Consider the following 25981-nt stretch of genomic DNA (forward strand, 5'->3'; position numbering starts at 1 on the left):
TAAATATCACAAATTTTAAACAGTACCATAACAAGAAAAATTAAACGCGTCCAACCGGCAGCGTTCCTGAAAAGCGGAGGGAAGACACCCAAATGCCGATGTCAGTTTTCGATTCTCGTTCTCAGCTGTCAAAGATATTTTGTAAATGGCGCCTTGAACACATTATGGCGGGGTGCCGTTGTTTTTGAGAGTGTGTCGGTTTTTTGTCAATGTGCTAGTCCTACGTTCCAGTGTCAGTTATGGCTAATGTAAATTTAGATAAAGAAGCATTTCACAGACGCTTGAAGAAATTGTACGCGGCATGGAAAGAATCCGACGGAGAAAATGGGTTTTCAAAAATGGATGCTCTTGTAGCCGCTGTCGGCAAAGACGACGAGGTCGTTTACAGCAAGTCCGGGGCCCTCCACACCTGGCTCCTGGGTTACGAACTCACCGACACGATAATGGTACTTACGGAATCGAAAATTCATTTCCTCGCCAGCAAGAAAAAGATTGATTTTCTACGACCAGCCGACACCAAGGATGAGAACAACGTCCAGCTCTCGTTGATAGTGAGGGACAAGGATAAAGACGAGGCCAACTTTACGACGTTGATATCGTGTATTAAGGAGAGCAAAAAGGGGAAAACGATCGGCGTGTTCCCAAAGGACAATTATCCCGGGCCTTTGATGGACTCATGGCGGAAAGCATTGAAGAAGGAGAATTTCGAGATGCTCGACATCAGTTCGCCGATCGCGTACCTCATGGCGCCGAAAGAGGACGCCGAAATTGTTACCATCAAAAAAGCGTGTCTTGTCAGCGTGGACGTTTTCACGAAATACTTAAAAGATCAGATAATGGAGATAATCGACTCCGATAGGAAAGTGAAGCACAGCAAACTGGCCGAAGGCGTTGAGTCTGCCATCCAGGATAAGAAGTATGTGTCGGGCGTGGATTTTAGCCAGATAGATATGTGTTACCCGGCCATAATACAGTCGGGGGGAAACTACAGTTTAAAGTTCAGTGCGGTCAGTGATAAAAACAATTTACACTTCGGCGCCATTATATGTTCCCTCGGGGCGAGGTACAAATCATACTGTTCCAACATTGTCAGGACTTTGCTGGTGAACCCGAACGATGTGATTCAGGCGAATTACAATTTTTTGTTGCAAGTGGAGGAGGAGCTGCTTAAAAAGCTGCAGGCGGGCGTCAGGTTGTCGGAAGTGTACGAAACTGGGGTCCAATATGTTAAAAAAGAAAAGCCCGACTTGGTGGATAATTTAACGAAAAATTTCGGCTTCGCGATGGGCATAGAGTTCAAGGAGAGCTCGCTGATTATCGGCCCCAAGAACGGTGTCCTCGCCAAGAAAGGCATGGTTTTTAATTTGAACGTGGGGTTTAGCAACTTACAAAACGGCGAGGCTTCAGAGAAGGAGGGCAAAACCTACGCGCTATTCATCGGCGACACCGTTATGGTGAACGAGGGGCAGCCCGCTTCCACTTTGACAGTCAGCAAGAAGAAAATCAAAAACATCGGCATATTTTTGAAAGACGATTCGGAGGAGGAGGAGGAGGACGCGGAAAAGGAAAATGAACAGAAACCGGAAGTGTTGTCCGGCGGGCGTGCTCGCAGGACCGCCGTGTTGGAGTCGAAACTCAGAACCGAGCATACTTCAGAGGAGAAACGGAAAGAGCATCAGCGGGAGCTCGCGGCGCAATTGAACGAGAAGGCCAAAGAGAGGCTTGCCAAACAGAGCGGCTCGAAAGACGTAGAAAAGGTCAGGAAGAATACCGTGTCCTACAAGAATGTCAATCAGATGCCGAAAGTGCCCGAGATTAAGGAGATGAAAATTTTCGTGGACCAGAAGTACGAGACGGTGATACTTCCGATTTACGGCGTTGCCGTCCCGTTTCACATTTCCACAATCAAGAATATCTCGCAATCGGTGGAGGGCGATTACACTTACCTCCGTATCAATTTTTTCCATCCAGGGTCCACGATGGGCAAGAGCGATAGCGGTAAGTTGCCCGCACTCGATTTATACTAGGTGTTATTTAAATGACATGTTATAATTTAGTCATTAGACTTTATTTATGGCAAATAATAATCAGTCAGAGTTTACATTACATTAAAATAAGTTCCTATACTTCCTAAAATGTTTTATTAACTAAAAGTATTAAAAGAGTCTGCTTAAATTAACGTCAAAAAGTTTGTACCTTTATATACATGAGCTTTTTCATTGAAGAATTCTCTACAATTATCCCTAAAACATTTACTTGGAATATAAAGACCCTTTGGGCAGAATGACATGACAAACACAGACCTTAAGACATTCAAAGAAACACCTAGACAATTTTTTTGTAGCAAAAATAGCACTATTTAGTTTCTTACACAAATCATGGTCAATAGTTCTCAGTGACAATATTTGTATTCGTTTTTTGTTCGTGTAATAATGGTTGGGATCTAGTATTGAAGAAAAATGTCATTCAGTAACTTGAAAATGAGTAATTTCAAGAATTCGGACTTTAAAAAATAGTCTGTTCCATTTTTATGCATCCTCCTTGGTTAGATTAAAGTTTGAGGTTTTCTTGATGGTGACTCACCCCGTAGATGACTCGAGTAATATCCCTTCCGAAAATAAATGACTAAGAATTAACTAAGCATGTTTTTAAATTAATAAATTTTAAATTAAAATAAATTGAAGGTCGTTTAATTTAATTTTCATAGTGTACAATAAACGAATTTTGGTTAGTTTGACAATTCCTACCGGCTGACAATTTAATGCATCGTGACGTCACAAAACGCCATATTTAAGGGAAGATGGGTGAATAGAAATACCATTTTTTTCTAAGCAAAATAATTCATTTTTATGCGCTAAACTTCCGCTTCCTCTCGCCATTTTCCTTTAACAGGTGGCGCTCGAGCGGCGGTCCCATAGACTTATTAATTACACGCGCCCACGCAGACCGACGACGAATTGAAAACGTTCGAACAAATAGAACTTGTAAGGTGCAGAATAATTTATTAAAAACATGTATAGATTTAAATACTAATAAAGAAATTCTGAACTACAATGTAATAAATAAGGGCATAATATGTATTAACTGTTCGGGAACAACGTACATAGAAACTTTCTAAAGTATAATAAATATGCCGTCGTCTCATCTTCTTGCAGATTTTCTGCAAAAAATGAGCCTTAACCTTAAAAAGTATTTAAGTCACAAATTCAGAATTAAAAGATTACTGATACTGCGAAATTTTGAAACATAAGTTCTCATTTTCCCATTTCATCTCATCTCATTTTTTTGCTGCAACTTAATAATTCTTATCCCTATGATCAAACTAAAAAGTTAGTCAATGTTTTAAGTTAACACCGAATTGCGGTTCAATAATTTTTGTCTTTAAAATTTAACGAATTTTTGGATTTGAATTTATGACTCGAGCGCCATCTTACCTTGAGATTTATGAAGCGTCTAGTAAATAATGTTGACGTACGTCATCTGAGTACTTTTATATGGCTTTAGAACTCAAATTTATTTTATGTCATTCCTGACACTTTAAAGTTGTAGTAAAATCCCTTCAGACTTTTATTTGTACATTAAAGTGGATGAATAATGTGCATAAAAAAATTAAAAAAATTAGTTTTACAATCTTAGAAAAAAAATTAAGTAAAAAAAGTAATAGTTTGAACCGAATCGACCATATATACTTTCGTTTTTGATTTTGAAGGCCACCAAATTATTCCAACAAAGCATATCCATTTCCTAGGTATAGCCCTCGACTATAAACTAAAGTGCTTTTGTTTGACGCTTCTTGTAATAACAGAAAAGAATTTTGCGTCGCGTTGTTTCATTTGAAATACTCTCAACGGTGCTCGGTATATACTAACTAGTTTTCATCCACAGACAGTCCTGAAAACTGAGAATAGTGAGTCTTACGAAAAAATCTTTCTCGAATTGGATATAAGAGAAGTGTCAAGCGAATTTACCCAAAGGTTGAAAGGGTTGCTTATACTTTCTGGTTGATTAAAGAGTTTTCGGACCTTTTAAAGAATAGACCGAGGCCTCAAGTCCGTTCCTGTATCTGTAATCTATCTATGTATGTTGATCGATTTGTTTTTATTCCAAAAACATTTTGTGCTGTTTTTTTATGACTTATTCTTATCTATAAACAGTGTTTTGAACTGATAAAGGATTTAAATTTGAACGGTAATTGCTTTGAGGTCTGAGTTTTGAGGTTTTCCAGGCAACTACCAGCAGCCCGAGTCGACGTTCGTTAAAGAGGTAACGTACCGCAGCACCAACACCAAAGAACCGGGCGAGATATCCCCGCCCTCGTCCAACCTCAACACCGCGTTCCGTCTGATCAAGGAGGTGCAGCGGAAGTTCAAGACGCGCGAGGCGGAAGAGAAGGAAAAAGAGGACCTCGTGAAACAGGACAGCCTCGTGCTGTCCCAAAACAAGGGCAATCCCAAATTGAAAGACCTCTACATACGACCCAACATTGTGTCGAAACGTATGACGGGCAGCCTCGAGGCCCACACCAACGGTTTCCGTTACACGTCGGTCCGCGGCGACAAAGTGGACATCCTCTACAACAACATCAAGAACGCGTTCTTTCAACCTTGCGACGGCGAGATGATCATCCTGCTTCACTTTCACCTCAAACACGCGATCATGTTCGGCAAAAAGAAGCACGTGGACGTGCAGTTTTACACGGAGGTCGGCGAGATCACCACCGATTTGGGGAAACACCAACACATGCACGATCGGGAGGATATCGCGGCAGAGCAGTCGGAACGCGAGCTGCGGCACAAGCTCAAGACCGCGTTCAAGAGTTTTTGCGAGAAGGTCGAGTCGATGACGAAGCAGGAGATCGAGTTCGACACGCCGTTCCGCGAACTAGGGTTCCCTGGGGCGCCGTTCCGTTCGACGGTGCTGCTCCAACCGACCAGCGGTTGCCTGGTGAACCTGACAGAGTGGCCACCTTTCGTCATCACCTTAGAGGACGTCGAACTGGTGCATTTCGAGCGCGTCCAGTTTCACCTGAAGAACTTCGACATGGTGTTCGTGTTCAAGGACTACCACAGGAAGATCGCGATGGTGAACGCGATCCCGATGAACATGCTCGACCACGTCAAGGAGTGGCTCAACTCGTGCGATATTAGGTGAGAGCGCCCATTCTCTGTGGTAATACGAGAAACACTAAATCTGCAGTACCATTTGTCTAAAATGGCATAATCACATCTATAAAAATATGAAGTACAGACCCCAAAACAACAATAACTATATTAGAATATAACTACAATGTAAGAAATAAGGGCATAATATGTATTAACTTTTCGGAAACAACATACATAGAAGCTTTCAAGAGTATAATACGCTGTCTTATGTTCCCTCAGATTTTCTGCCAAAAACTAGCCTTAACATCAAAAAATATTTAAATCACAAATTCAAAATTAATAGAATACTGATACTGCGAAATTTTGAATGGTATGGTTGTGTCCTATGTTAATGTGTACTTAATTGGAGATGCCTGTGTAAGCATATTTGGTGATCTTGTTACTTTCGAAAAATCGATGAAACGAAACATATCTCGGCATCGTGTCGATTATTGGCAGAAAATTTTGGTTAATTGTGGGTAAATTACTGCTGAAGATGGGATAATTTGATTTGAACAGTATCGTAAACTACGTCGAGAGAGAGTTTCAGGGAAAAAATATCATTTTTTTGTATTTACCGAAGTTTGGCGTAACTTTGAAGTTTGAAGAGATGTGAAGGACACTTTATACAGGGTGTATTCACAATAAAATGACATGGATTTTGCGAAAGGTCCTTAGTGGTCCGCAAGAGCACGATTGAAAAGCAATGCGTCCCCCAAGGGCAAAATCTCCGAATTGGCTTCCTTTTGAAATTAATATCCGTTCCGCGCTACACTCTCCGAATTTTCCCCTCTCAACGACGATTTTTCGAAAGCAATCTTGTTTTAACTGTGAGTTTTTAATCTCTTGAATTGTTTGTTCTCACTGGTGATTACTGCATTTTCGTGTAGAGGTGATCATGAACTATTTCATTATAAGTCGTCCATTCTCTCTGGTAATACAAGAAACACTAAATCTGCAGTACCATTTGTCTAAAATGGCATTATCACGCCTGTAGAAATGTTAAATGTCCAAAAATCTCTCAACATCTTCGGTCCGCCAAAGACAAAAATTCCATTCCATTTGAGATGCCCGGAGTTTACAGCATTCCATGCATATGCGGCAAAGAATACATTGGAGAGACCGGACGAAAAATATCAATTAGACTCAAAGAACATAAACAAAGAACTGTCCTTGGTCTTAACATGATGTTGATGAAACAAAGGTTGACCTGTAAGTTCTAGATGATGCTTGGAATATGTTAAAAAGACAATTTCTATCTGTCCACGGATCTGTGATATATTTTAATAGCACTGTGTAATAGGAATATATTTTCTTGACGGAGTGATATTAAAAAGCTAATGAAAATTGAATTTATAGCTTAATTCCCTTTTATTTATTTGTTCTCGCCCGTAAGTAGTTGTAGTGCGTAAGTTCATCGTCCCCCACAGCACAAAAACAACCGAAATGCCAACTCTCGGTGTGGGCGCGAAACTTCGTCCAACCTAAAAGTTGATTTTAGGCTTTGGTCTACATCGCTGCGTCTTGTCTTGTCTTGTCTATTCTGTGCTCCGAAGCAGAACTTGAAACTGCAATTGACAGTTTGATTTAAATTTTCTCTTAATAGTTGACTGTTGAGTGTTCAAAGCCGTTGATGGCAAGCGCCTACACTTCAGCGTGAGCTTTTTCCGCGGTCCCAGATTCTCAAATTCGCTCAAAAATTTTAACACTTTTTAAGTATTTATTTCACTACATCATAAGAACAACCAAACTGAGAAAAAGACCAAACATGGCGAAATTAAGTTTGAACCTGTTGAAAATCTCCAAACATGAACCTTTGTCACAGTATTTGACATTAATTTTGGATTTCCTTATCGTCTCCTGTAGTCAAAGTCTTGTTGCTCTCTTGATTGTGGACCTTTTCGCCATTTTATTGAATGTTAAGGGGAACCCCATTATCAAAGACATAAATCCAACTTCCTCCACGCCCCTTTGATCTCCCCGCGTGTTCCAGATACTCTGAGGGAGTGCAATCTCTAAACTGGGCGAAAATCATGAAAACCATCACCGACGACCCAGACGGGTTCTTCGAGAGCGGCGGCTGGACGTTCCTGGACCCGGAATCGGACGTCGAGGAGGCCCAAGAGGAAGAGACCGAGGACGAGGACGAAGTCTACCAGCCTTCGGACCTCGAGTCCGGTTCGGAGGAGAGTGACGAGGACTCCGAATATTCCGAGGGCGACACGGAGGAGAGCGAGAGCGGATCTGAAGGCGACGAACTGGGTAAGATGGCGGGAGGTGCATTTTTTTCGCATACGGTTTTGGCAAAACGGCATTTTTGTTGTGTAGGATCGGAGGAGGAATCAGGGAAGGACTGGTCGGATTTGGAGAAGGAGGCGGCGGAGGAGGACAACCAGCGGGCCTACGACGATTTCGACGGCCAGAAGTCGGGCGGTCGGAACAAGTTTTCGTCGAAGAGTAAGGGCTCGTCGTCGTCCTCGTCGAAGGGCAAACATTCCGGTTCGGGCGGCTCGAAGCACAACAGCAGCGGTCACAAGGGCGGCAGCTCGGGCAGGCACAACAGCAGCGGCAGCAGTCGTGACAGAGACAGAGGCGAGTACAAATTGTAAAGTGCTTTTATTTTCTCCAAAACGAACTCGAAATTAATTTCCTTAAATATTAACGTTCAATTTGAAAACACCGTGTATACACTCCTAGAAGAAATAACGATCTTAAATCTCGGACCCTATTAATGGACTAAATGGACTAATACTAAAAATAAACAACAAAATGCAATTAGTACCCATCGTACATTTAAAAAATCATTAAAGGTCACTATTCTATCAAATTCAACGTTCTATCATGGACATTTTGTCTATTGGTCTGTAGTTAGTGACTTCACTTCGTTTGCTACTCTTAAACATAGACAGATACCAGTTAACACGGATGTAGTAAAAGTATTATTTAAAAAAAAAAGGCCATAATATGTGCACAATTTTTCAAAAATATCAGATATGTCATCAGGTCCAGAAGGTAGACAAGAAAATTGCAATTGTTATCGCGATGAACAGTCACTAAAATAGTTTGCGTCATCAGAGGGTGTAGATATAGTGATTTCAAAAAATTTTAGCAGGTTGTATACTATCTCTATACTCTGTTGATTAAAGAACCATGAACCATCTGTAGAACTTGGATCACCAAAGGTAAGTACAGGAAAAAAACTGGTTTTACATAAAAAGAGAAATATATTCCATCCATGCATATGAAGAAATTATGGAAAACGTCGAATTAAATCATTTTAGTTTAAAAAAACATTAAAAAAAAAGTCGCTTTTAGTGAAAAGAGAAAGGTAACAGAATGCTGATGTTTATAAAAACCACGAAATGGGAAGAAAAAAGATATCATTTACCTTAAATAAGAAGCAATTTCAGTAAGTTGGGCTGAGAAAGTACCTACCTTTTTTCAAAATGAGGACGTCGAAATCCCCTTCCAAGGGCGGGATAAAACACTGGATTGTGGAATAATGGACTGGTTCCTAGTGACACAAGTTCTATCCACACAGTTACGACGATGATTGAAAGAACAAACAAAAAGTATAATCAGTGTTGATTTATGCGGGAAAAATCAACCACAAAAATTGAGACTATGAAATTAGTATCCAGTATCATAACAAAAACGAGGAAACCCGATGGATTTGATACCAATAGAGGTCTCAGACAAGAAGATTCCTTGTCAGCAACATTATTTAGCATATACTAAGAAACATAAAAAAATAAAAAATAAGTCGGAAGTGAAAATCTTGAGACACCTAGACCAGGGTCTGTGAAAAATCACCGATGTGGTACCGGCAATGCTGAATGACGGGAATGGAAATCAGGAGAGACGACAACGGTAATTTAAGTGTTACAATGGAACTCGGGCAGGAAAAGACCCCCATCAAGATGCTTGCAGGAAGTTAAAGAGGACTTGAGAAGAACAGGAGTCATAAATTGGCAAGAAAAAAGAATGGAGAAACGTCAGCCAAAAGTATGAAGATTGATCCGCCTCAATCCGTCAATTGCATCTAGAAGCGGCGCAACTCCATTTGGGAGTATGAAGCCACTATCTATCTATCCCATCTCTATAAATGACATTATATATATATATATATATATATATATATATATATATATATATATATATATATATATATATATATATATATATATATATATATATATATATATATATATATATATATATAATTTTCATTTTTGAATTTTGTTGTACCTTTAGATCGCGGCAAAGACAAGCACCGGCATTCGTCGTCGTCTGGCTCGAAGCACAAGTCGTCGTCGGCGTCGGGGCACTCGAAGTCGTCGCCGTCGAAGGACAAGAGCCGCCACGGTTCGTCATCCTCGCATAACGACAAAAAGAGGAGCCGATCGCATAGCGGGGACCGGCACAAGGCCAAAAAATCGAGGAAATAAATATTTTTTTATCGATTTTCTACGTTATTTAAGGAGTACATTTGTAAGTTTTCTTTTTTTTTTTTTCGCTTAGCCTTCTACTTGTTAAGTTGTCTTTAAACGATCGATCATTAAACATTGGTTCTTTTAAATGTTGTCTTATTTTAGTTCAAAACCCTAAGAATCAAACGGAATAAAATTTTTCTCGGCATATAAAGCTTTCTTTTCCTTTAAGAAGAGCATTGGCTATCAGTCGTACGATTTGACAATGGTGTTTACTACAGACCACTGGCGAAAATTTTTCAGCCCCGATGTGTTTCGGCGATCAATTTTTCTCTGAATAATATATTGGGATATTCATAATTCGTTTTTCTCGTCACAAATACCCCAGATTTCTTCTTTTTATGGTATTAAGTGCTTCTCTTCGTCACTCTGTACAACCATGATGTCTTCAATATTCTTCCTGCCGATTATTTGAGTAAGGTTCCACTATAATAATCTAATAATAATTAAAATAAATAAGAACTAAAAGTTCAAATTTTCACGAAATTACATTGACAATTGTTTCGACAACACCTTGTCTTTATCAAATGTACATTTGATAAGGACACGGTGTTGTCGAAACAATTGTCATGTCATAATATATAATTTCGTGAAAATCCGAACTTTTAGTTCTTATTTATTTTGATAAATGGATTTTCATCAAGTAAAAGCCACCTCAGTTTAATAATAATTACGTACAAGCTACATTTGATAATAACACAATTAAAAAAAGAGATACACACAGATAAGTTTTATCTTATTCTGGTTTGAAAATTTATTTATTCCATGTAAAATATTTAAAGATAAATAGATAACAGACGAACACCAAGAATAAAGACTTATTGTTTGCCCAGTGAACTTAAAATAAACCTGAGACGATTTTGAAGTGTTTTGCCTGCCTGTGAAACAGGATAACATCATAGCAATAATGTTGACTGACAATTTCTTCAGCACAGGCCAGACATGTAAATGTAAATTTTTGGCAAAATGCACACATCGAGCAACTGTGTTATTTTAATTATAACACATTTTTGATAAGTCGTGTCCGTTCTATAACAAAAAATTAACTTAAATGGTAGATATTGGTAAAAATACTTCACTAGCAAAATCAAAAGCTTAAAAAGCCCATATGAGGATTCAATATGAAAACATTACGAAAAACTTGAACATATACTAATATCGGACATGCCTGGAATATTCCTTTTTGTTTCATCCGTTTCAGTGACTATTAATTTCGTATTTTCAAAATCAAAATGACGTAAATTTTTTATGGCATGTTTACTTAAAGCGGTTACTCTGGCCCATTAAGTAGATTCGCAGTCTTTACAGGTTTTATACGCAATAATGTGGGTTTTCGTGATACTACGCACACAACTGATGGTTCATTAATCTCTGAATGTTTATTATAAATAAACATTCCGACACTACGGGATAAAAATGCTTATCGGTGTTTTTCTTCACAGCATAAATCAAATTTGAATTATAAGCGTATTCAGGACTTTTCAAAGAAATTTCCACAGGCCTACTGCAATGCTTTTTACAAAACTTCTGGATTCCTCCTGTGCCGGTTTTTGTTTAGTCGAAATTGACTGAAGAAGCCAACAGGATGATTGGCGAAACGTCAGCAATTTCGACTAAGCAAAAACCGACGCAGGAGGAATCCAGAAGTCGAAAAGCATAAAAGAAATTGTAAAAACCACAACGTCCTTTAGTAATATTTGTGAAGTTTGTAACATTACCTTAATTGCGATTAATTGAACCCAATTTTAGAAGTTTAATTTCAATATATTTATTAACAAAATTTTCCCGATACCAAATGTGCGTTGATGATCTATGAAGGTCGTGCACAAACCTACTTTACAATGCTAAATGCAACGAAACACCACCACTCCCAAAGTCGACGCCACTGTATGACAAATGTTATATCGCGCAGTTGTTCTTGATCTATAATTTTCTCTTCCAGACCGGCATGCGCAGAATACACAATAACTACCACAGAAACTTCCTCTTTTTTGCTTTATCTTAACGTGGGCACGTCAACTAAACCACAGAAAATCTTCCATTACGTTTTGAAATATTGGGAACATACGCTCATTGCACACATCCGTTGTAGACTTCAGCTTCAACTAACCAGGACTCTAAGTTAGCTCCGTGCTATTCAATGATATAAAGTCCCAGCTGTAGAGATCTTCATCTGATTCGCTATTTTAGGTTGAAATCTATTGATTGTTTAAACACCAAATAGTTACGGTAATGGACGAGTATCCTTAACTAACTTGCCCAAGGTAACTAAGAAGCAAAGAAGAAGAGAAAGATAAAGTGCATTTTTGTACAGGGTTAGAAATCGATAAAACTAACTCTAATTATTTTCACTAAAAGGCTTCGCTATGAACACTCTGGTGGGGGCTCTCCTGCGAGCGGGTTGTGAAGACGGCTCCACTGTGGACTCGCAAAACGTCACTCCCTTTTTCGCCGCATCTCGATCCACGTTTTCCTTACCCGCCTGGTTATTATTTTCCGCGACTTTATCCCCCGCAGACGGCACTTCAAGCAACTTAGTACCTTCAATGTCAATCACGTTGCTAGACGACTCTCTTTGCTCTACGATCGGAAAATCCACCTTCTTCCTTACCGTCACGTATTTGGTCCTCTCGAAATTCGGTACTGAACTTGGAAGCTCTACTTCCTTCTCCTTGGAGATTACTTGCTTCAGCTTTAGCGCTTCTAACCTCCATTTCCTTGTTTCTTTGTTGGCCTGCGCCAACAACATAGACAAGGAGCCCGTGTTCAATGATCGGTCCATTAGCTTTTGCTCCAAGTGACGGATCTCTTTCTGCTTCAATTCAACTTGATTCATGTAGAACCGGAAATCGGCGGGCAGGTCTGAGACACCAAACTCCTTATGTTTTGCAGCAAGTTCTTTCTTCAACTTCTCCAACGACTCCTTCAGCAGGTTTATGGTATCGTTTAAAGTTACCGAGATTGTTTGTTGGTCCTCCTCCACCTGGGTCAAATCTTTCTTCCACTTTTCACACAGGTCCACGTTTTGCTTTTTCAATTCCATAATTAGTTTTTCCTGTTTGGAGTTTTCGAACTTGAGGCGTGTGTAATCCGACTTTATATTGTTTACGGTGTGTTGCAAGTGCACCCGTCTGTCGTCGACTTCAGCGAATAGAGAATTCCCCTTGCTTTGTGTATCGAGGGGTTGGTTTTTCAAGGTGCCCAGTTCCAAATTTGCGCACGCCAATTCCTCGTTCAGTTTCTCAATAAGCACCAAATTTTCCGCCAGCTCCTCACGTTTCACCTTCAAGGTTTCGTTGAGTTGCGAGTTCTCTTCCGCCAACGCATCGAACTTGGTTTCCAAGATTTTATGTTGTTCACTCAACGTTATGTACTCATTTTTCAAACCGTCGAAAATTTGTTGGAGCTCTTCGTGCTGGGTCTCCAAGTTCGCTAATTCTTCGTTGAACCTAAAGGAACTGTCCGTTTCGTTCAAATTTTTCAAAACATCTATTTCATTCTTTAATTTCGTGATAGTTTCTTCGTTTCTCGCGATCTCCGATTCTAAAGTGGACACCGCCCGCTCGTGATTGTCGCGGAGAGTGACGATCGTTTCTTCCAAACTGGCGATTTTTGATTCAAATTTCGCCAGTTGCCTTTGTTCTCCCGTTTGCAACCGTTCCGTTTCTTGTTGATATTCCAATAACATCGCCTCTTTCAATTTTAGTTGCCTATTCGTGTCGTACAACTCTTGTCTAACGTCCTCAAGCTCCTTCTGTAGCCTGCTAAAGTTGGGGCTATTATCGCAATTGCCGGTTTGCTTTTCCATGTTAACAACTTGAAATACAGGCTTCAACGGATTTTGGGTTTTCATAATTCGAATCAAAGAACAACAGAGATATTACCAAAGCACTATGTAGGCAACATTGCAGTGGTCATTCGTCCATTTTCTGGAATTCCCAGTGGAATTCTATAACCAATATTTGTTTTCAGCTTGGTAAGAAGAACTTTGACAGATAACAGGCTCCTCCGGCCTCCAACCGGCGTGAATGACCAAAACAGCGGAGCCGACAACGATTACACACTTTAAATCTTTCACTAAATACTTAGGGCACGAAAACCACACAGTTGAAACCAATATCAAAATTTTTGGGATAATTGCAAAGGATTCTGTCGGTTACAAGCGGGAGTTAAACTGTCAATTAACGAACATTTCAATTGCTTTTGAAATGGCATTTCCTTTTCGAAATGGACCATTAAATATCTAATTTCGTTTATGGTCAAATGATCCAAGCGATTGTGCCCAATCAAAATGAAAAAATGAAGATAACTTACATTTCCCGGTGGAACTAACCTACAATATCTGTCGTATTTTTATTAAAATTTCATTGAAATTAAACGAAAAGTGAGGAAATTGGTACCACAATACTAACAATGTATAAGTTATAATTAGAGATAATTGTTAATGATACAACACAGTAGAAGCAGACGCTGATAAAATGCTGCCTCCAAAATTACTGACATAATTATTTACATAATCTCCAAAAACAAGGAAATAAAATGAGCAGCTTAGCCGAAAAACCAACACTCAATTGGAAAGAATTCGTTTGCGGGTGGGGGGCGGCGTTTATCAACGTAACTGTAACTTATCCGATTAATAAAATTATATTTAGACAGGTTAGTTTAATAAATCCAACCGAATTGCGTTCTATTTCATTTTTTTTCCCCGATTTCCAGATGTTGCACGGGATAAAAGCAAAGAAAGCGTTCTATCAGCTGCACGGCGAGGGTATTTTTTTCCTGTACAGGGGCATCCTGCCGCCGCTATGTCAGAAAACTTTGTCCTTGTCTATAATGTTTGGGGTTTACGAGCAGGTCCGGCAGCCTCTGGTCGAGACGGGCGTAAACCGGTATATGGCAAAAGCGTTGGGAGCTTTAATTTCAGGAACGACCGAAGCCGCCCTAATGCCGTTCGAGCGGGTTCAAACGTTATTACAAAACGCCCATTACCACGACGAATTCAAAAACACTTTTCACGCATTTAAAGCGCTCCGATCGTACGGACTGGTCGAGTATTATCGAGGCCTCGTTCCCATCTTGTTAAGGAACGGTCCGTCCAACATTGGGTTCTTCATAGCACGGGAGGAGCTCCAGAACTGTATGCCGAAATACGATAACGAATTTATAAGGACGTCTACCGAATTCATGTGCGGCGCTCTGATAGGTGTCGTACTGTCGAGCATTTTCTATCCTTTGAATGTGTTGAAAGTGGCCATGCAAAACAAGATCGGGGGCGAATTCGAGAATCCCGTTAAAGTATTCGTACAAATTTACAGGGACAGGGGCTGCAAGGTTAGGTATTTTTATCACGGCGTTCAGATGAACTGCGCCAGGGCTTTTATCAGCTGGGGGGTGATGAATACCGCTTACGAACACATAAAGGCTGTTATCTATTAGAATATTTAAAATTCCGTTTCTAGTGCAATTTGTTGAACTTGTAAAATATTTTTATAATTTTGTTTTAATTTTTACGTTACAGTTTTCCATGCATCCATACAACTCAAAAACGCAAAAAAAAGTGAAAACGCGCTTCTAAATCAAACGATGATGTCACTATGCAAATTTAAAACCGCATCTGGTGCTAATTTTTATTGTCGAACCTGTACAATATTTTTATAATTGTTTTTCCATTTTGTCTGTCTTGATTTGTTAAGAATAAATTTATGTCATTCTTGTTTATTTTTTGCCGATAAAAGATAACGTCATAAATGGAACGCCCTATTCTCGGGGCGGGCCGACCATAGTTTACGCACTTTAATTAAATTTTGTTTTACTGCAAGAGCTAAATAAATATAAAAGGCGTTGACTGCGATAAAGTTTCTCTGTCCACATCGATATTGTCGGTGCCGACGCGTCTGGTTTACATTTCGTGTCATCTCTGTTGCGCGTTATTCAAAAGTCTTATCGGCAGATAATTGAAATAGGCAACGGTAAGTGTGTCGATTACTTATACGTTATGCTTAAAAAACTACGCAACTGTAAAACTACAACTACTCGATACTCACGCTCAAAATTTAAATGTTTACGAATACAGGTTATGAATTGTTACATTTTGATCAACAGGGGTGTGAGGAATTGTACGTCACGTAACTTTCAGTGATAATCTCGTTCAGGTAACTCCCCCATTTTTAATCACATTACCTTTGGCAGGATAAGAATCAGATATTTAAATGGCAATGTTGACAATATTGGGTCATCTGAGATCCGCGTTCCATTGATTTTTAGAACGACCGCTAGAGGCGCGAGCAAGCTAATTTTACGAGCCTTAACTTGTCAATGTTTAATATAAAAATTTCGGTTTCGCATAATTAACTTTTTTTAGCGTTTTGCGTGAATAATGCCGGCGGTTCGGCTGGTTTTGACCAGCCACACGAGTCCCGTGGTGTGCACGGGTTCAGAAATCGCGGGACAAGTGATATGCCATTACGTTTCGACCACTGACGTCAGAAGTAAGTATCAGAATAGCAACCAATCGCGTCTTGTGGGCGCCATCTTTCGGTCGAACGCGCTACCAGCCCCACGCGGTTTGAGCGTTCGCCTATACGCGGCGCTCTCGTGTTGGTCAACGAACGTTTTTAAATTCCCAGTGATTTTGCAGGTATCAAAGTGTGGTTGGTTGGTAAAGAAAAAATTGAATGGCGCCAGGGGAAGACGACGATAAAAGATTCCAATAAGTTTTTGAACTTGCTGACTTGTGTTTACGAACAAGGTATAGTTTTATTCTTACGGGGATCCTAACGCCAAACTTTACGCTCGCAGGACAGCCTCCCAGAATCGAGTTTCCTTTTACTTTCCGCTTGCCGCACGACTACCCGAGCAGTTTCGAGGACGAATACGGGAAAGTGACGTACAAATTAAAGGTGGTGGTCGATAAGAAATGGAGTTTGGATGATAAGTTAAAACACCGGCTCACCGTGCTTTCGCCGATAGATCTCAATCGACTACCCTATTTGCAGGTTAGGTGCTTGTCTCGAAAAAATAGAATATAGCAAAATTCGCGAAAATCGACGCTGTGTGGCGATGGGTTTCAGACGCCGGTCGCTTGGCGCGGTCAAAAAGGCATGTTTTTCTTTTGCTGCGACCCGGGGACCATAGACCTCGCGGTCAAATTAGACAAGCGTTCATTTGTGCCTGGCGAAGTATTGACCGTTCAGATCCAATGCGACAACATGTCGAAGACGAACGTGTTATCGTTCGTCGTCAAATTGAAAAGGGTAAGTCGCGGAAAAATGATCGTTGCAAAATCCAATTCGAATATTGTAATATGTACTTATCTGGCAAATCGGCAACGTTGCCAAACTGCGTTGCACCCTCGCGTATCGACTTTAAACGAAATTCGATAGAGCAACACCCTTTTTAAAAAAATAAGTTAACAGGCGCAGTCGGTAGGATCGTCAAAATAATCGATCAATCGTTGAAAGTTCCAACAATCGGGTAGTCGAGTAAGTATCCGGTTCTCGTGCTGGAATATAAAAAACTAAATATCCGTGGGCGTTTATTTCGAATAAATGAATTTCCGAATAGATATAGAAAGGTATGGACAACATCGGGTAGTAGTGTAAGTTAAATAATTTTTAAATGAATAACTTAAATGAAATTGTAAACATTTTAAATAACTTATCGATAAATTCGCGTTCAATCAACTTTGAATATATTTTTTCACAAATTTTAAGTATTATCAGTAGAAATATAAAAAAAAATTTCATTTTCAATATATTTTTCTGTTTATTGGGAAAATTAACGTGAAATGCAAAAATTGCTGTAAATATTAAAAATATAACGGATCAATGTTAAAACAACAAGAACACGAACAGCGGAGTCAATTTTATGATGGAGTATTTTATATATTACATTTACTTTGTTCTAATAATGACATCCGTCAGACTACCACAGAAGGAAAGACTTTGAGAAACTCCTAATACAACAATCTAGCGCTAAAAACTTTTTTTTCGGGACTCGAAGAACCTTTACCTATACAATTCGTAACCGCAGAACACATTAGTTACTTTCAGAATATGTCAGAACTTCCTCTAAACCGGAAATTACCCAAGCAATTTAGACCAAATTTCTAGGTCTAATTTTTAAAGCTTTTTATCACATACCGCACTTGAATGGTATGTAGTAATGGTATATATCAAAGATCTCCTATGAATCCTACTGACTGCGCCAGTTAACGTAATCGATACGACACCACCGTTTTTAAAAACAATATTTTTTATTAAATAATAAAAGTAGTTTGTGCTGTAAACCACCGACTTATGTAATTTTTATTTGTATTTTTACATTAAGCAAATAAAAATAAAATTTCGATTTTCGTATATTTTTTCATTTTCGAAAAATAATGGGAGGCAGTTTATTGAACTCCAAACAATTTTCGTTCATTTTTATTATCGAAAACGAAGGAATTTACGAGAAGATTTGAGGAAACGAAGAGGTTTTATTTTGAATTATCATTTTTTCTTGACAAAACTTGTTAGATTATCGCTCGGGACGCCACTGAAAAAAAACGAAAATAAGTTAGTTTGTCAGCTAATGCTATCTAGCGGCGGCGGTATAATATAGACAGACGAAACAAAGAAAAGGTTTTGTAGTGCCAATCAAATTGAAGTTTAAACTCCCCCTCAGCAATCATCAAGATTAAACTGGGAAATTTGTTGATGTACCATCTCACAAAGAGACGCTTACCCCGCTTAATTGACCACCCTGTATATAAGTTAGGTTACCTTATGAACTGTTTGTTTTTCTAGCTTGATGCGAACTAAATATTAATTAGCCAGTCACATTTTCGGAACTCTTCTTCTTCTTTTGCAGCACACATCCCTTTTGGGGGTTTTTGCTGCAAGTACTGCCTGCCTCCACTTGTCTCTGTCCGAGACCTCCTCTCTTCAATTCTCTACTCCCAGAGTGTGCAGGTCTTTGGTAATATTGTCTCTCCATCTTAGTCTAGGTCTCCCTAGAGGTCTTTTTCCGGAAGGATTTTCCTCCCAAATACGTCTAATAAGACGTTTCTTGGTACCTCTATACCCCTCCGTAAACTTTCCATAATCACCCACAGGCTGTCCCTTATGATACTATCGTAGGCTGATGCACATCTCTATCAATTTTTTCCAGCAGTTGTCTGATTGTAGAGATCTGATCTACCGTCGATCTGTTTGGTCTGAAGCCGCACGGGTAGTCTCCTATGTTCCCCTCTGCATATGGAGTTATTCTGCTTCTGAGCATATTTGATAGCACCTTGACCTGTCTCCTTTTTTTGTGAATCGGTATGATTATTCCCTCGTTCAATTCCTTTGGGGTTGTTTCTGTTGTTACAGTTCCTCATATAGTCGATTTCCCCCGCATTTTCCCGGTCAGCTCTTATGGAATCACTACCTGGGGATTTGTTGTTCTTCAGGTGTCTGACTGCGTTTTTGATCTCTGTTAGTGAGGGGGTCGCCACCTGCTCCTCTGGACCCTGATATTTTTTCTATCCTTCTTCTAATAAACTTTCTAGTTTCCGCTCTGCACTTATTGAATTGCTGCGTATTTTCCTCGTTTGGCATTCCGCATCATACCATGGCTTCATTTTTGTGGTCTTAGCTTTCCCCAAGGTACTTTCCGCGACCCCAGTTCCCTCGCTACTAGGATTCTCTTATTGCTTCTTGGTATTTGATCTTGTGTTCTCCCTCGGGCTTCAAAACCTTAACATTTCACCTTTTGCTTTCACTTTGTTCTTCTCTCGTCTGAGTGCCCTTGCTCTTAGTTTCACTTTGACCCAGAAATCATGAGATGAGCCGTCGACGCCACTTTGGCTTCTCACATCCAATATGTTTTTTGAGTGCCTCGCATTTGCCAGGACATGGTCTATTTGATTACGCGTTCTACCATCATTTGATACCCATGTCTCTTTATGGGTTGTTTGCCAGCTGTAAAGTTTGCCAGCCTTTGACCATTATTATTCGTTTGTGAGGACCTCGCTTTGGAGAAAACGTTCTTCTTTTACATTTCACACTAAAGTCCGATGCGAAGTGTTTAGGGTAGACTTTTTTTTTAGAAAATTACCTTCAAGAAGGTCAGCTCCTGGGGCAACAGCGAGCGGACCAGCGTGCTCGAGGTGGCACGGGCTCATGTGAGCAGCGGCGTCGGCGCCCACGGGAGTACCATTCGCACGACATTCCTCCGCGTACCCACAAACGTAGAAATCCCGAATTTTTGCCGGTGCCTCATGCTCGAACAGAGCTGGATACTTTCGGTAAGACTAACAATTTATTTCGAGCTCAGGTTCCCGCCTCGGCTGTTACCATAACATCGGTAAGTAAGGGAAAACAACTAAAATGGTTTGCCGTTATTACGACGGATTCACAACAGACATTATCCCTTAAATCCTGTAAACAGAGTACAAAGGCTGGTAACCTTGCACTTTCCGTGTTTATTAGATGAGCTCATAGATATCAAACTTGTTACTTTTGAAAATCGATGAAATCGAATTTTTAGAAAGTATCTACGTTCGTATAAAAATTTTATATCTCGGTAACGGTAAGTCCTATGGTGCAGAAATAATCACCGTCGAAAAAAAAATTGTTTTCTTGTCTGTCCGTTCTCTGTTCTTTTGGTTTTTCCTGAATAACTTTCGAACCGTTGGAGCTACAAAATTGAAATTTTCCTCCTTTTTAACCCAACACGAGGCACATAAGCTTATTTTTTTTCGCGATTTTCCACTGTTTTGAAATTTGAATCAATCAACTTCATATTTGGCGCATATATGCAGTTTTGTCCTGTGACGGAACCTATTGAAAATGGGGGGGGGCTGGGGGGTCGGGAACTATTTAAAAAAAATTAAAAATCGCGTTTGGAAGGGTCTACAAAAGGATCATTTTTCAAAAACCGTTTAGAAGACCGAAAAAAATTTTGAACCAGAAGACACAGAGGATACGTGCGCCGCAAATTTATTTTTATTTATTTATTTATTTTTTTATTTATTTATTTATTTATTACAAAGGTGCCCTAACATGAAGAACTAACTTCACAATTTACAAGGACACACTAACAATTATACCATTATTTAATTAACAAAGTAAAACTTATAAGTAAGTACCTACCTATATCTACGATAAGCAGAAGATAAAAAAAAATAATAACAATCAAACTTACCAAACTAAACCAAAACTAACACTGTATATTAAGTGCGTGAATTACAAAAAACAAATGTGAAAAAATAAGGAAAACAAATCAAAAAATTAAAATAAATTTATAGAAAAACCCTAATTGCCTGATTTCGAAACGAATTAAGTGACAACGCAAAGATTAATAATTATTGTAATGTCTATGTAAAAAAGATATTGGGGAATTGTTACCTAAGTTTGTATTAAATCTAGGCACGTAAAATAATGAAGGAGTTCTTGTTATAACGACTCTGGCATTGAAGGATAGTTTTTCCAACAGTAAAGGACAGTCAATCCTACTATTAATAATATTATGCAAAAATATAGCACTGGAGATAATTCTTCTAACAGATAACTTCAGTATATGGTAGAAATTAAGACTAGCTTCATACGAATGAGTTAGTAAGTTACGGTTAAATCTAAAATTTAAATGGAAAACAAACTTTTTTTGTATTCTCTCGATTCTGTCTATATATTTATGATACTGAGGACTCCGTATCACACCGCCATAGTCAAGGTGAGATCGAACGTAGGAATTGTATAGAATAATAAGCGATTTGTGATCCTGAAATTCCTTGCTAACTCTTAATATAAAACCTAAATTTTTATAAGCTTTTTTTTACTATATTCTCAATGTGGATATCAAAACTTAATTTTACATCTATAGTTATTCCAAGATCCCTAATCTGCTCTACTTTTTTTATTTTTACACCATTGAATGTGTAGTCAAAGTTTATATCATTTATCCGCCTGCTGAACTTAAGACATTTATCAATATTTAAAAAGATCTTCTTGAAACTTATAAGAGTCGTTAAGGCTGATCATCTGCGTATGATGCTGATTTAGCAAAAAGAAAACATTTACTGAAATCTGGGATAAACAGTGAAAATAACAATGGTCCCAAATGGGACCCTTGAGGAATTCCAGATGTGATGCGGGTCGTTTGGGATTTTGCAGAATTCAATTCTACAAACTGAGTCCGAGGACTGATGTAGGATTGAAGAATTTTATAAAGACAACCGTGTACATCGAAATTTTTTAATTTGATCAGCATTGTTGGGTGGTGAACCTTATCAAAAGCTTTTGAGAAGTCGGTGTACACGGCATCTATCTGCACCCTATTATCTAACGCCTCAGAAACATCCTGGACATATAGTGAGAGACTGGTAGCAACCGACCTACCCCTAAAAAACCATGTTGTGTATCTCCAAGAGCATGTTTTAATTTGAAAAATAACTCATTGGTAATTATAGCTTCCAGCATTTTCCCTGGAACGGAAAGAATAGATATAGGTCGGTAGTTTGTGACGTCACAGGTATTATTTTGGCACACTTCCAAATAGTTGGAAACTGCCCTTCAGATAAACTTTTATTGTAAATAATAAAAAGTGGCTTATTATTTATATCAAGCTTACTTAGCTGGATCCTGATTTGGTCCTCGGATATGAAATTTAAAACAACAGTGTCACATGGCGGTTCTAACAACGGAATTCTCGAAGGAGTTGTATCAGGTTCATAGACACTCGAAAAAAAATCAGAGAATGGTGCACAGATATCTACATTAGTATAAAAACTACGATTTTGATACGTTACTGATTTTGGTATGTTTTTTGATTTTTTTTTTATTATTTACAAAATTCAAACAAACTATGACCCAGATCTCACTTTCTTTTATATTGCGATATAGCCCGCATAGGCAGCAAAAACTTTTGTATTTAAGGTTTTCACCTATTGTGCAGGGTGTTCCCGATCTTCCGTGCTAAACGGGAAATGTGTTAAGTGTTCTAAATTTGCAGATATCAGCTTCAAATTTAGCAGAGAAGTAAAAGTCCGTGTCCACATTTAAACGGTAGAAATTGGGCGCAATCAAATTTTACCAAGTGTTTCTTAAAAATGTTTTTTTTTTTGGTAATTTTAGCTTACAGAAAAATATGTTTCCCTCCATAATCGTTCATCCGTTCTACGAAATTCTTTAACCAGCAGACCCAGAAGATCCATTGCCATAACATTTATTTCTGGCATTTTTTCGATTATATACAGGGTTTTCAAATTATAGGCAAAAATCTAAAAGACCTAGAAAATTGTTGTTTTCCAGAATAGATTATTAGCCGCAAATTGGTTCAAACGGTATCATGGCCGTATCAAGAGCCACAATTCTTGTATTTGCGGTTTTCGTCTATCACATACGCTGTTCGGGATTTTTGAAAAAATCCACAAGACGCGATGACGTCATTGATTATTACGTCGCACTGCATGGTTTCAGAAAAAAACTATTTTCTCGAAAACCATTTACTATTTTCAAAAAATTCTTGAACCAGAAAACGTGGAAGATCCCGGGCTATAACCTGAAACAATGTTTGAATCATATACAGGGTGTGTCGTTTATGAGCAAAAAGTCCAAAAGATCCTAAAAATTTCCGTTTTTTTAGGTAAATTATTGGCGATAAATGAAAAACGGTTGAAGATGGCATAATTTTATTTGAACAGTATCGTAAACTATGTCGCTACGAACTTGCCCCGTCTAGTTAAGATTTTTCGAAAGCAATCTTGTTAGTTTTAGTTCCTTGTTGAAAATATTAAATTGAAATTTCTTAGATTTTTTTTTTCATTCATTCATCCCTTTAGTTTAAGTCTATTTTTGGTTTTCAGAATAAAAATTGGTGTACCATTTTGAGAAGTTAGGAATTGGATTTTTCGCCACTGGAGGTTATTTTCCTCTAGTGTGATGTTTTTCGTGAGCAATTTCTTCCTGTTCTGATATATTCTCTTGAAATATCAGGCTTCTCTGGGAAAAAATGTAAAAGAACCATTAAATTTTTTGCAATTATTTGTCATGTTCCTAGTTTGTCATTAAAACTTAACACAATTTGAATTCGAAGAGACTTGTCGTTATTCGTAAAGTTAAGTGATCTTTGCCTATTTGACATTCAACTTGTATCGGTAGAAGTAGACATAGGTTTATTTTTTATCTACTCTACTACTATCTCTAGATTTTCCGAGAAATCTTCCGTTTTATTAAATATAAAAATTTGAGAAACCCCGTAGTTTATTTTTGCTAACTTGGCTTTATTAAACTCGGTTTAGTGTTAACGTTGGTGCAACAGATGGTCCAAACTATATTTAAACGCTTTCACTAATTGCAAAGTTCGATGTTTATTCTATGGTTTTGAGTCAATGATTGAACTGCTGTTATATGAAATTTTACGCTCTGTGATTTTGGCTAAGGTTCTCAGGTCCTAACGAAAAACAAGAAGAGTACTGTTTGTTTTTTACCGTGTTTTAAGTTTTATGTGTATATTTCCTGTCAGATGTATTAAAAACATATTCGTACATATGCTCTTATTACGTGTTATTTTTAGTTTTAGCCTTAAAATCTGTCTTAGCGTTTAACACTTTTGAATAAATTTCTGGTACATTTCTGTTTGCGTTTCTCTATTTCTCTGGAGCAAATTACGTCATTCGAAAAACGTCACACCCGTGATACCGTCGTTTTTCAGACGACCGCCATATTGTCTGGGTTCTCCTTCAACCTGAAGGTCCGCGGGGCAATATCTCCAGGACACGTCCCTTACACGGAAGGTGGCACGTCACAAAACGCTGACGCCGTGAATAGCGCTTTCACCAGTGGTGACACTTCCACTCAGCGCGACGAAGAAGATCCACCGCCGCCTTATTCGGAATGCGTTTAAACGGTCGACTTTATCCGCCCGCAGATGGTCCCCTTTAGGTGTAGCTTTTTCTATTGGTTTACTAAAATGTTCGCTTTACTCTGATGTACGCGCTTTGTTCATTAAACAGTTCGAATCTAGTTAGTTTTTTTTTATCCCTTATAGAAAAACAGTTCCCTTGATTATCCCCGAAAGAATGAAATTCGGCCAGTAAATTAGAGATCATTTTTAGCAACATATTCATTAAGTAGATATAAAAACGTAACACGAAATAGTACAAATGAAAGGCAGTGTCAGTATTTTCGTATAGATGGCGATGATCTTCCGCGAATGCCCTGTATATTTCCACCACTAACCTGCAATTTGCGATGTCACCACACACGTGACTAGTTTTAGAACATTTAACGAGATCTTGATAACACACTGAAACCTTTCGTATTGAACTGTCAGCGGCCATTTTGGTTTTGGATTAAACAACGGCGCATGTGCATAATGAATGGCCCATTTCAATATTTTTATTTCATAGTCGCCTGTTGCTATGGTTACGGATAGGCTGTCGCCCCGGTAACGAGGTTACCATGGCGACGAACGACTCCCGCGACATGACCGCATTCACCAGATCGAGAGTCCGTAAAACTCATCATCGAGTATGACGGCGGTTGAAGAAAAAACGAAACGAAGTGATTTTTGACTTAGGAAAAATCTCAAAAAGTGCCAATGCAAGTCTTTGCAGCTTGCGCGAAGCATGTACTCACTGAGCCCTGAGCCGATATGCATGTCCTAATAAGTTTTATCGACTGTAAAATTAAAATTTTTGGTTTAGTTCACATATTTGTAATATCTGTGGAACCGAAAATAAGAGCTCACAAATTTCATCGACCGACAGACGTTGCGATCTTCGAAAAAAGTATAATTTGCGGTGAAAAAAAAACCGGTCGAATCGCTCGAACTTAAAACAGTTCCGCTGGGCTTTATATATTAGCGCTGGGCAGCAATTAAAACTACATTTCCGCCGGACTAATTATACCCCGAAAAGCGGCGACATTTTGATAATTGCACGTTTTGTCAGTCGATTATGATACGAGCGCCCGATATCAACGGATTGTTTCACGGAGCGAGGAAATTCGACGAAACGCTATGTTATTATTACGAAATAAAAACTACACGGTGGACTAAAATCTAAGGGCCGATTCTACATGCAAATATGCACACCGTGTCTGAAATAAATTACTATTATTAATATTTGTTGTCTGTTCTATTCCACCATATTCACGCGAAGGTCACTTTGGTTAATTTTATGGATAACATTGTCACCTTTTGTACTAATATTTTTGTATAAGGGAATTGAAATAAAGAAGTTTTATTATTATTATTAATAGTTGTTGTCTGTTCCATTCCACCATATTCACTCGAAGCTCACTTTGGTTAATTTTATGGATTATCATTGTCATCGTTTTTATTTTTGCAGAAGCGATTTGAAATAAGGACGCTTTATTATAATTA

General features: G+C 38.6%; 4 protein-coding genes across 5 annotated transcripts; 3 read left to right on the forward strand and 1 right to left on the reverse strand.

The window, feature by feature from the left end:
- The first annotated feature begins 145 nt into the window (after positions 1-145).
- On the forward strand, positions 146-9720 carry LOC132696165 (FACT complex subunit spt16). The gene is made up of 5 exons (XM_060660827.1): positions 146-1998; positions 4226-5147; positions 7135-7403; positions 7470-7733; positions 9396-9720. Exons 1-5 carry the CDS (start codon positions 240-242, stop codon positions 9587-9589), a joined length of 3408 nt encoding a protein of 1135 aa, XP_060516810.1. The 5' UTR covers positions 146-239; the 3' UTR covers positions 9590-9720.
- A 1669-nt stretch (positions 9721-11389) lies between these two features.
- Positions 11390-13487, reverse strand: LOC132696649 (protein Spindly-like). The gene has a single exon (XM_060661599.1). The coding sequence runs from the start codon at positions 13482-13484 to the stop codon at positions 11970-11972; it is 1515 nt and encodes a 504-aa protein (XP_060517582.1). The 5' UTR covers positions 13485-13487; the 3' UTR covers positions 11390-11969.
- A 461-nt stretch (positions 13488-13948) lies between these two features.
- Positions 13949-15319, forward strand: LOC132696168 (mitochondrial nicotinamide adenine dinucleotide transporter SLC25A51). Its single transcript, XM_060660830.1, has 2 exons — positions 13949-14287; positions 14348-15319. The coding sequence occupies exons 1-2, from the start codon at positions 14171-14173 to the stop codon at positions 15065-15067; spliced, it is 837 nt and encodes a 278-aa protein (XP_060516813.1). The 5' UTR covers positions 13949-14170; the 3' UTR covers positions 15068-15319.
- Positions 15320-15482: 163 nt separating this feature from the next.
- Positions 15483-24606, forward strand: LOC132696166 (arrestin domain-containing protein 1-like). 2 transcript variants are annotated; one of them, XM_060660828.1, is made up of 8 exons: positions 15483-15600; positions 15734-15783; positions 15993-16119; positions 16269-16379; positions 16430-16626; positions 16702-16884; positions 19704-19901; positions 24308-24606. In XM_060660828.1, exons 3-8 carry the CDS (start codon positions 16008-16010, stop codon positions 24497-24499), a joined length of 993 nt encoding a protein of 330 aa, XP_060516811.1. In that variant the 5' UTR covers positions 15483-15600; positions 15734-15783; positions 15993-16007; the 3' UTR covers positions 24500-24606. The 2 variants fall into 2 exon arrangements, with proteins under 2 accessions (XP_060516811.1, XP_060516812.1); XM_060660829.1 differs by lacking the exon at positions 15734-15783 and having other exon boundaries at positions 15500-15600.
- The last annotated feature ends 1375 nt before the right edge of the window (positions 24607-25981 follow it).

The sequence above is a fragment of the Cylas formicarius genome, unplaced genomic scaffold (assembly GCF_029955315.1).
Source record: "Cylas formicarius isolate icCylForm1 unplaced genomic scaffold, icCylForm1.1 PGA_scaffold_1__22_contigs__length_36826433, whole genome shotgun sequence".
Lineage (NCBI taxonomy): Eukaryota > Metazoa > Arthropoda > Insecta > Coleoptera > Brentidae > Cylas > Cylas formicarius.